Genomic DNA, 12,727 nt, shown 5'->3' on the forward strand with positions numbered 1-12,727 from the left:
CAGGGTATAAATGGTGCCAGAAGAAAAACAAAAGAAATTTAGATCCGCTCAACGGTGAACCGGGGGGGAGCCGTGGACTCTCCTTGTACAGATGGAAATGAAATTATCAGATAAGCATAATTTATGTTTTCCATCTTAATATGAGAAGAGTCCATGGCTTCATTCATTACTTGTGGGAAACAAATACCTAATTGTAGAAAAGGAAATAAAGAAAGTTCCGGCACCTTGTCAAATTACGAACCTTCAGCTTTAATGGAATTTAAAACAAAGACAGCAGATCATGGGTTACAGCACACAGAGCTGCAGCACTGGATGGTGGTCACTAATGCTGACGCGTTTCGGCTTTCCGCGCTGTAATCATAGCATGCTCCGGGAACCACTAGAGTAGCCAACAGCTCTTTTAATAAAAAGCGTAAGTGCTCCATCCTAAACCTAAAGTCTCATTCCTCCACAGCCGGAGGTTTAGAGGCCGCAGATTGAGACCCAGAGAAAGAATCCTCTGAAGTATTAGAGTCCTCTCCATCAGCGGATAATCTAGTCTCAGATACATCCAACGGAGTATATGACCCCAGGGAAGGATAGCAATGTTTAACCTTTCGCTTGCGCTTAGCAGTGCGAGGTAAAGCACTGAAGGCTGCAGACTCCGCCGTTTGCAACTGATCAGCAAAATCTGGCAGCCACAGGGCACCTCCCGCAGGAGGATTAGTAGTGCACTGGGGAGCTGCATGTGTAAATGGAGATGATTGTAGGGAATGGACCTTGCGGGATGGAGAGCCCTCAGAGGTGGAATGCTCAGTGGTACTAAACATCTTTGTTCAGGGTATTAGTTTTAAACTTAACTTTTTTTCCCCCATAGACATACATGTGGTTAAGTTACGGACCTTTACTTTCCGCACTTCAGGTGTTAGGCTTTTTTCTAACACTCTCTCCCCATTGATGTCTATGGGGAAAGCGTGCACGAGCACGTCAAAGCAGCCCTTGGCTTTTGTGCGGTATTGAGCTTAAAGCCACCATATCCCATGCACAAGTCGGCTTTTTAGAAACTTGTAATGGCAGCTATATGGAGAGTGAAATAATGCAACTTTTGTTGCGTTTGTTTTGCACCCTCTATAGCGCAAAACTCGTAATCTAGGCGAATATTTATTTATTAAGGATTACATTTTGAGTTTAGTGTTCCTTTCAAGCTGAGCAGCAAAAAATATCCCTGAAGTTTTGCTTAAAGCAAATAATAAAATGAGAATTCCATTAAAAGCTAATTCATTGTTCTGTATCATCATCTAAAACAGACTTTCTAAAATAATATGGTCCTTATAATCGTAAATTGCACTTTTTGTTGTTGCTTTTTTGCCAAAATGTAGACTTAGATACATTTGTAAATAAATTTATAATCATAATGAGGAAGAAAATCATTGATTAATGTATCTGACTTCCTTTTTGAACAGATTCCATACAAAGGACAGCAACTTGAAAATTATTTTCCCCCCCACAGCTTATCAAATGAGCAAACCAGATCTTCCATTTTCCTGTATTAAATATTCATACTAACTATGATTTAATGATATCATTTTTTGCAGCTATATTTATTATTTTATCTATATCTATATTTATTATTAGATCTTTATTTGGAGTGAGAAAAAAATGATAAATGTAATACTTATAATTTAAATAAATGAATGTACAATATGGTTAACCAAATGTCTTAAAAGCAATAGAAAGATAACCCTTTAAAAAAAAAATTGTGAAAAAAAGTGAAAGTTATACATTTATGACTACAAATGTATTTCTATTATCAAATGTACATCTTTCTCTTGGCTTCCTTTGTTGAAACTTAGCTCTTTTTCATGAAAGCATACTATGGTATGCTTGCGAGTGTGCAAGTGTCTTGATCACGCTATGTACATATGCTGCCACATAGTGATCAATGAGCTTCAAAAGTAAATTTGATAGCATAAGTAGAGTGAAAAATGTGTTTGTTATTTTTAAACCATAAAAATTTCATTTTGACTTCCATGTCTCTTTAAACACAACTGATAGGTAGATTACCTTAAAGTAATTCTAAATCCCATTGAATTATAAAACAATCTACTGTAGGTTAAAAACATAATTTATGTAAGAATTTACCTGATAAATTAATTTCTTTCATATTGGCAAGAGTCCATGAGCTAGTTACGTATGGGATATACAATCCTACCAGGAGGGGCAAAGTTTCCCAAACCTCAAAATGCCTATAAATACACCCCTCACCACACTCACAATTCAGTTTAATGGATAGCCAAGTAGTGGGGTGATAAAGAAAGGAGTAAAAAGCATCAACAAAGGAATTTGGAAATAATTGTGCTTTATACAAAAAATTAATAACCACCATAAAAAGGGTGGACCTCATGGACTCTTGCGAATATGAAAGAAATTAATTTATCAGGTAAATTCTTACATAAATTATGTTTTCTTTCATGTAATTGGCAAGAGTCCATGAGCTAGTGATGTATGGGATATCAATACCCAGATGTGGAACACCACGCAAGAGTCACTAGAGAGGGAGGGATAAAAATAAACAACAGCCATTTCGCGCTGAAAAAAAAAAATCCACAACCCAAAATATAAGTTATTCTTATAATGAAAAGAAACACTTAAAACATCAGCAGAAGAATCAAACTGAAACAGCTGCCTGAAGAACGTTTCTACCAAAAACTGCTTCTGAAGAAGCAAATACATCAAAATGGTAGAATTTAGTAAAAGTATGCAAAGAGGACCAAGTTGCTGCTTTGCCAATCTGATCAACTGAAGCTTTATTCTTAAAAGCCCACGAAGTGGAGACTGATCTAGTAGAATGAGCTGTAATTCTCTGAGGCGGGCCTGACCAGACTCCAAATAAGCTTGATGAATCAAAAGCTTTAACCAGGAAGCCAAGGAAATAGCAGAGGCCTTCTGACCTTTACTAGGACCAGAACATATAACAAATAGACTAGAAGTCTTCCTGAAATTTTTAGTAGCTTCAACATAATATTTCAAAGCTCTCACCACATCCAAAGAATGTAAGGATCTTTCCAAATAATTCTTAGGATTAGGACACAAGGGAGGGACAACAATTTCTCTACTAATGTTGTTAGAATTCTCAACTTTATGCAAAAAATTAAAAGAAGTCCGCAAAACCACCTTATCCTGAAGAATCAGAAAAGGAGATTCACGAGAAAGAGCAGATAGCTCAGAAACTCTTCTAGCAGAAGAGATGGCCAAAAGGAACAACACCTTCCAAGAAAGTAGTTTAATGTCCAAAGAATGCATAGGCTCAAATGGAGGAGCCTGTAAAGCCTTCAAAACCAAATTAAGACTCCAAGGAGGAGAAATTGATTTAATGACAGGCTTAATACGAACTAAAGCTTGTACAAAACAGTGAATATCAGGAAGTTTAGCAATCTTTCTGTGAAATAAAACAGAAAGAGCAGAGATTTGTAACTTCAAGGAACTTGCAGACAAACCCTTATCCAAACCACCCTGAAGAAACTGTAACATTCTAGGAATTCTAAAAGAATGTCAAGAGAATTTATGAGAAGAACACCAGGAAATGTAGGTCTTCCAAACTCGATAATAAATCTTTCTAGAGACAGATATATGAGCTTGTAACATAGTATTAATCACTGAGTCAGAGAAACCTCTATGACTTAGTACTAAGCGTTCAATTTCCATACCTTCAAATTTAATGATTTGAGATCCTGATGGAAAAACGGACCTTGAGACAGAAGGTCCAGCCTTAACGTAAGTGGCCAAGGTTGGCAACTGGACATCTGAACAAGATCCGCATACCAAAACCTTTGTGGCCATGCCGGAGCAACCAACAACACAAACGCTTAATGTTTGGTAGGTTTAGACTGTCTAGCTGGTGGGGAATCTAGCACACCTGAAGTAAACTTTATCCCAAAGTTTAAAGAGTTATAGTTAGTTGTAGTAGGTGGCGCAAAACAAGTTGCTATTCCCAATGTGTCTTACTGTAATCTACTAGTAATGTAATGTATCTAAGAAACCTGGGAACAACAGACCGGAAAGACACGCAAAAATTCCACATCAGGAGGTTATCCAACAACCATACCATCGTGATCGGTCACTGACCGACAGACAAGCCACAGAATAGAAAAACCGGAGATACTTAAAAAACATCAGCAAACGGTTAGCACTTAACCGCAACGAAGATCCCACCAAGAAACCCTTAAGAGCGCGATCGGTCACTGACCGACAAAGGATAAGGTAACTGAGCGGCCACGACAACTACCCAAACACTTATATAAAAGTGAATTTTCTCTCAGCAAACAGATAAGCCCACCTAATAAGAGGAAACCAAAGCGGCATTTATTTAACCGCCAGCAGCTCATATAGAACTGCCACCAGCTTGATCTTGAAACTTAATCAAAACACTGGCATAGCGGCGTTTATTTAACCGCAATTATCTCACAAAAGTGATATCAAACAGATACACTTCAAGGTACTAATTTGTATACTTATATTATAGTGTGATAAAAATCGCACCAACATACCTCTACATTTGATATATAGTTGCCTAAGATAAGATCTCAATTGCATAGCTGAACTTGAAACAAAGTATCCTATATGAACTATACAGCAACTATTGTTTTATCCACTATAAAATTGTATCTACAAACATTCTGTTAGAAATTACAACTTGTGATAAACCCAAAACTGTATAAATTATAAGATTTCAACGTTATTATTTTAATTTAATTTATTTTTTATATATTATGTACATTTTTATACATAGAGACACCGGTGTCATTTTTTAAACTTTGAAGGAATTGTAATAATTTTTGTTTAACTGTACTTTTAGCATCACTACTATTGGGTAAATTTACCATAATCAAATAAAGGATCATATTTATTTCTTAAATAGTTTCGACATCCATTTTTTTCCAAAAGAGAATATAAAATTAGGACTCATCAAAACATTAACATATATTGAACACAAACGCTTGTTCCATGATGATTTTGGATATCACTCTTGGAAGAAGAACTAGAGGCGGAAAAATGTAAGCAGGATGATAACACCAAGGAAGTGTCAGCACATCCACTGCTTCCGCCTGAACATCCTGGACAGGTATCTGGGAAGTTTCTTGTTTAGATGAGAGGCCATGAGATCTATCTCTCGAAGACCCCACATCTGAACAATCTGAGAAAACACATCTGGATGGAGAGACCACTCCCCTGGATGTAAAGTCTGACGGCTGAGATAATCCGTCTCCCAATTGTCTACACCTGAGATATGAACCGCAGAGATTAGACAGGAGCTGGATTCCGCCCAAGCAAGTATCTGAGATACTTCTTTCATTGCTTGGGGACTGTGAGTCCCACCCTGATGATTGACATATGCCACAGTTGTGATATTGTCTGTCTGAAAGCAAATGAACGGTTCTCTCTTCAACAGAGGCCAAAACTGAAGAGCTATGAGAATTGCACGGAGTTCTAAAATATTGATTGGTAATCTCGCCTCTTGAGATTTCCAAACCCCTTGTGCCGTCAGCGATCCCCAAACAGCTCCCCAAACTTGCGTCTGTAGTGATCACAGTCCAGGTTGGCCGAACAAAGGAAGCCCCTTGAACTAAATGCTGGTGATTTAACCACCACGTTAGAGAGTGTCGAACATTGGGATTTAAGGATATTAACTGTGATATATTTGTATAATCCCTGCACCATTGATTCAGCATCCAAAGCTGGAGAGGTCTCATGTGAAGACGAGCAAAAGGAATCATGTCCGATCTACAGTCATGAGGCCTAAAACTTCCATGCACATAGCCACTGAAGGGAATGACTGAGACTGAAGGTGCAGACAGGCTGCAACCAATTTCAAACGTCTCTTGTCTGTTATAGACAGAGACATGGACACTGAATCTATCTGGAAACCTACAAAGGTGACCCTTGTCTGAGGAATCAAGAAACTTTTTGGTAAATTGATCCTCCAACCATGTTTTTGAAGAAACAACACTAGTTGATTTGTATGAGATTCTGAAGAACGTAAAGACTGAGCTAATACCAAGATATCGTCCAAATAAGGAAACACTGCAATACCCTGCTCTCTGATTACAGAGAGTAGGGCACCTAGAACCTTGTAAAAGATTCTTGGAGCTGTTGCTAGGCCAAATGGAAGAGCAACAAACTGGTAATGCTTGTCTAGAAAAGAGAATCTCAGGAACTGATAATGTTCTGGATGAATCGGAATAAGAAGGTATGCATCCTGCAAGTCTATTGTAGACATATAATGTCCTTGCTGAACAAAAGGCAGAATAGTCCTTATAGTCACCATCTTGAAAGTTACTTGAAAGTTATGTACTCTTATATAACAATTCAAAATTTTCAGATCCAGAACTGGTCTAAATGAATTTTCCTTCTTTGGGACAATGAATAGATTTGAATAAAACCCCAGACCTTGTTCCTGAAAAGGAACCAGCATGATTACCCCTGAAGACTCCAGGTCTGAAACACACTTCAGGAAAGCCTGAGCTTTTACTGTATTTGCTGGGATATGTGAGAGATAAAATCTTCTCACAGGAGGTCTTACTCTGAATCCTATTCGATACCCTTGAGAGACAATGCTCTGAATCCATTGATTTTGGACAGAATTTATCCAAAAATCCTTGAAAAACCTTAATCTGCCCCCTACCAGCTGAGCTGGAATGAGGACCGCACCTTCATGCGGATTTAGGGGCTGATTTTGGTTTTTTAAAAGGCTTGGATTTATTCCAATTTGAGGAAGGCTTCCAATTGGAAACAGATTCCTTGGGGGAAGGATTAGATTTTTGTTCCTTATTTTGACGAAAGGAACGAAAATGGTTAGAAGCCTTAGATTTACCCTTAAGTTTTTTAACCTGAGGCAGAAAAACCCCCTTTCCTCCAGTAACAGTTGAAATAATAGAATCCAACGGAGAACCAAATAAATTATTACCTTGGAAAGAAAAAGATAATAATCTAGACTTAGATGTCATATCAGCATTCCAAGATTTAAGCCACAAAGCTATTCTAGCTAAAATAGCTAACGACATGGATCTAACATCAATTTTGATAATATAAAAAATGGCATCACAAATAAAATGATTAGCATGTTGCAGTAAACGAACAATGCTAGATATGTCAGAATGCAATTCTTGTTGTGCTAAATTCTCCAACCAAAAAGTTGATGCAGCCGCAACATCAGCCAAAGAAATTGCAGGCCTGAGAAGATGACCTGAATATAAATAGGCTTTCCTTAGATAGGATTCAAGTTTCCTATCTAAAGGATCTTTAAAAGAAGTACTATCTTCCATAGGAATAGTGGTACGTTTAGCAAGAGTAGAAATAGCCCCATCAACTTTGGGGATCTTTTCCCAAAACTCTATAGAAATTGCTGGTAAAGGATACAATTTTTTAAAACTTGAAGAAGGAATAAAAGAAGTACCTGGCTTATTCCATTCCTTAGAAATCATATCAGAAATAGCATCAGGAATAATTCCTTGAAAAAGCTGATCTAGCGAAACGTACGTCGGAACTGTTAATGCTAATATCAACAGTGCGTCTCTGCATTTGCCTATACACCTGGGGGAGGAGCCATTCCTACTGGTAACCAAGGGTGGACAGTTTGGCGGTTAAGTTTCTGCTTCTCTATCCATATCCATCCAGTGTTTGGGACTGCTCTTCTGAGTAATAACTTATATATTGTTGCTTACTTATCCTCTGTTGATGGTGTCAGTTGTGCATTTGTGACCCTTTTATATATGTTTTTAATAAATACTATATTTTACTATATCTGCGAGAGAGAAACTGTTTACCTACCAGTATAAAGTAGGTGCGCGCATTTCCCTGAGCTTGGATAAGCTGCAACAAATGTGAGTAATCACTCGTGAACAAGTGTATCAAATTTTCCTAAAAGTGCTTACAGAATTACACTATGTTGTGCATTTTGTTTCTTTTCTTTTGAGAGCACACGGAAGACCACAAAAGGCTGGAAACTCCAAAGAGAGCGAACATATCCTTATTTATGAATTTTCATTTATTCATTTATTACTTTTATTGCACAATTGTGTTATCACATTTATTTCACAGGAATAGGAAAAACCTCTGGAGTAACCACAGGAGGTCTAAAAACAGCATTTAAACGCTTATTAGTCTTAATGTCAAGAGGACTAGCTTCCTCAATATCCAAAGTAATTAAAACTTCTTTTAACAAAGAACAAATATACTCTATTTTAAACAAATAAGTAGATTTGTCAGTGTCAATATCTGAGGAGGGATCTTCTGAATCAGATAGATCCTCATCAGAGGAGGATAAATCATTATGTTGTCGGTCATTTGAAATTTCATCAACTTTATGAGAAGTTTTAAAGTCCTTTTATGTTTATTAGAAGGCGGAAATGCCTTCTGAATAGAATCAGTAACAAATTCTTTAAAATTCATAGGTATATCATGTACATTAGAAGTTGAAGGAACTGCAACTGGCAATGCACTATTACTGATGGATACATTCTCTGCATGTAAAAGTTTATCATGACAAACATTACAAATGACATTCGGAGATATAATTTCCACAATCTTACAACAAATGCACTTAGCTTTGGTAGAACCGATGTCAGGCAGCAAAGTTCCAACAGATACTTCTAAGGCAGGATCAGATTGAGACATCTTGCAAAATGTAAAAGAAAAAACAACATATAAAGCAAAATTATCAATTTCCTTATATGACAGTTTCAGGAATGGGAAAAAATGCAAACAGCATAGCCCTCTGACATATTGAAGGCAAGAGGCAAACAGCAATGGGGTATAAAAATAATGAAAAATTTGGCGCCAAGAATGACGCACAACGTAAGAGAAACATTTTTGGTGCCAACAATATCTGGAAATGACACACTTGCGTCACTAACGATGGAACCGTGTGTAAGGTTTCTGCGTCAACTACGACGCCGAAGTGACAAAATTGCATCAACGAACGTACATTGGCGCACCCACGGGCCTAATGCTGCCCGCAATTTGTAAGTAAAAAGTAATCAATTTGAAAAACCCAGGTAAGAAAAAAATATTTCTTAAAATGTTTTATTTCCCAAATATGAAACTGCACAAGGAAATACATGAACCTGACTCATGGCAAATATAAGTACAATACATATATTTAGAACTTTATATAAATGCATAAAGTGCCAAACCATAGCTGGGGTGTCTTAAGTAATAAAAAACATACTTACCAAAAAGACACCCTTCCACATATAGCAGATAACCAAACCAGTACTGAAACAGTTATCAGCAGAGGAAATGGTATGTGAGAGTATATCCTCAATCTGAAAAGGGAGGTAGGAGATGAATCTCCATGACCGATAACAGAGAACCTATGAAACAGACCCCCGTTAGGGAAATCATTGCATTCAATAGGTGATACTCCCTTCACATCCCTCTGACATTTGCTGTACTCTGAGAGGAATCGGGCTTCAAAATGCTGAGAAGCGCATGTCAACGTAGAAATCTTAGCACAAACTTGCTTCATCAGCTCCATAGGAGGCAAAGTTTGTAAAACTGAATTGTGGGTGTGGTGAGGGGTGTATTTATAGGCATTTTGAGGTTTGGAAACTTCGCCCCTCCTGGTAGGATTGTATATCCCATACGTCACTAGCTCATGGACTCTTGCCAATTACATGAAAGAAATGTATATTTTCATTATTCTTTTAATTTATAATACTTTGTGGATGCATCAGAAGGGACAGTCTAGTCAAAATTAAACTTTTCTGATTCAGATAGGGCACACAATTTTAAACAACTTTCCAATTTACTTTTATCATCAAATTTTCTTTGTTTCTTCATATTCTTCGTTGAAACCTAAACCAAGGTAGTCCCATATGCAAATTTCTAAGCCTTTGAAGGCCACTTCTAATCTCAGTGCATTTTAACATGTTTTTTTACAGCTAGAAAGCCTTAGTTCATGTGTGCCATATAGATAACATTGTGCTGACTCCCATGGAGTTGCCTAGGAGCCAGCCCTGATTGGTTAAAATGCAAGTCTGTTAAAAGAACTGAAGGGGCAGTCTGCAGAGGCTTAGATACAATGTAATCACAGAGGTAAAAAGTGTATTTGCCAAATCACCTGTTCATTTTTATAGAATAAATATATCAATTTGATATAGGAGTGGGGGGTTCTAAGTTACATTTTATCAAGTTTTCTGATTCAGATATTACTGCATTAGGCATAATATTTCCAGAGATCATTTAGGATAATCATATCTGATGCCTACTAAAATATCTGTTTTCCTATTAGTTTAACTAATACATATGGCTAATATTTGCATGCCTTATATCATGCTATTTTTTACATCAAAATTCAGGGCAAACTTCTAGGCAAGAGAAATAAATACCTGGTGATACTGTCCATAATTTCATTTACCTTGGCAATATCTCTGTTGGCATCTGGCAGCAGCATGATTAATAGATGAAGAGCTTGCAGCTGTAATTTGATCTTGGAGATTTCTAAAGAAAGAAAAATCACATGAGGAAGAATTCTTATATGAAAGTCAGCAATATGATTAGTTGCTGAGAGACAACGTACATAAAAGCAGATTTGGACTCATGAGAAAACTTTCTTTTTCCCTAAATCTTGTTCAAGCCAGACAAGAGCTGAAAGATTACTTTATAATAATTCTCTATTCAGAGCACTCATACACTCCATACAAATGGCATAAATGACCGACTGTAAACAAAACAATTTTTAAAAAGAACTGTCTTGTTTATTCACATACATATACACATATATTTGTATATGCATGTGGTTCTCTGTGTATGCTGCATATTTAAGTATATGTACACACATGTCAGTGCACGCACACACACACACATATATATATACTGTATATAAAAATAAGAAAATAGTACGAAGATCACAACAGTTGCCTATTGTTGATTTAAAATATATGCACCTATAGACCAAAACAAGTCCACAATGATTGGTCAAATAAATGCTTTAATTGTGAAATCAACACATATGCTCCTGTTGTGACTTCTACCTATATGCTGAAACGAGCATCACTGTGACTATAGCTTGGTCTCTGCTGAGGGGAGTTTGCCGGACGACTCTGAGTATCTGGTCTGCTTTTTAGCACTCATGATAGTGCTTTATTACATGTGAGTTGCCACTTTTGATTTTGAAGTTTATGGTGTACACTTCGGATGTTAAAGGGACAGTCTACACCAGAATTTGTATTGTTTAAAAAGATAGATAATCCCTTTATTACTCATTCCTCAGTTTTGAACTGCCAACATGGTTATATAAATATACTTTTTACCTCTGTGATTACCTTGTATTTAAGCCTCTGCAGACTGCCCCCTTATTTAAGTTCTTTTCACAGACTTGCATTTTAGCCAATAAGTGCTGACTCCTAGGTAACTCCACGGCCATGAGCCCAATGTTATCTATATGGCACACATGAAATAAAGCCCTCTAGTTGTAAAACTGTCAAAATGCATTCAGATAAGAGGTGGCCTGCAAGGACTAAGAAATTAGCATATGAGCCTACCTAGGTTTAGCGTTAAACAAAGAATACCAAGAGAACAAAGCAAATTTGATGATAAAAGTAAATTGGAAAGTTGTTTAAAATTACATGCTCTATCTGAATCATGAAAGTTTATTTTTGGCTAGACTGTCCCTTTAAATACTACACCATGAGGTGCCTTCTTTGTTTAAATATATATATATATTATGTACACACATATATATTTGCAAGTGTATCTAAGTGTCCATATGTATGTTAAAGAGGTTAGTTGCAGCTTTGTTTGGTGACATAAAAATAGAAAAAACAGCTGCATATTAGTGGAATCAAGGGGCTGGAATCTAAGTTTTCTGACTCTTTCAACGAAATGTTTAAAACTGTTACTGGAAACAAAGTGTTAAAATGACTATTCTCTGTTACTGACATACGTGGGGTTAAATCATGGTTCTGTATTATGACATCAATTAGTAAAAATCTATTCATCAAAAGTTGATCAAGGTCATGTTAGGCTGATACCTTGTGATTAAACACTTCAGTATAATAGGTTAGAGATGGTTCAGATGAAGATTTCTCCAAGCACACATTATAGTACCTTTTCATGAATTACTCAAGGAGAATTACAAATAGATAGCTCTGATGAGAATATAAATAACCTTGAATATTATTTAGGTCATATTAATTATTTAGCTGAATTTCACAATAAATGGAAATCAAATTTACAGATTATTTACAAATGGTGGACATAGAGCAACATTCTTGTTAATGGACTGTCTGTTACAGAGAAAATAATTTTAATTTGAATCATAAGCTAATGTTCCTAAAAAGGTATCTACATTAAAGGGACAATAACCACCCTGAAATATTTTTTACATAAAATGTTTAGTTAAGGCTAATGAGCCAACTTTGCAATATAGTTCATTATTTATTTTGTCCCCTTTTCATGTAATTTAGCTCTGACAATTGAGCAATTTCTAATTCACAGAACTTGAATTGCACCCTGCTTTACCAGATAATAACTACAAAACAATATACTGTATACTAACTTTATGATAATAGCTAGCATTGTTGTCTGTGGACTAAAGCCCAGATTTGCTCCTCTAAATAAGGCAAAATGTTTAGGTGAGTTTGGCTACTGAAAAATAATTACAGTAAAAGGGATGTTAATTTGTTTTAGAAATGTTAAGACTTGGCTGATATATTATGCTATAGAAGCAAAACAGAAATGTCTTGTA

General features: G+C 36.4%; 1 protein-coding gene across 1 annotated transcript in view; it reads right to left on the minus strand.

Annotated features, from left to right (window-relative positions):
- ARHGAP28 (Rho GTPase activating protein 28) overlaps nucleotides 1-12,727 on the minus strand; it is a 413,070-nt gene that overhangs the window by 121,386 nt on the left and 278,957 nt on the right. Inside the window, 1 exon segment of the mRNA XM_053715862.1 lies at nucleotides 10,397-10,479. Coding sequence (XP_053571837.1) covers nucleotides 10,397-10,479 — 83 coding nt within the window.

The sequence above is a fragment of the Bombina bombina genome, chromosome 5 (assembly GCF_027579735.1).
Source record: "Bombina bombina isolate aBomBom1 chromosome 5, aBomBom1.pri, whole genome shotgun sequence".
Classification (NCBI taxonomy): domain Eukaryota; kingdom Metazoa; phylum Chordata; class Amphibia; order Anura; family Bombinatoridae; genus Bombina; species Bombina bombina.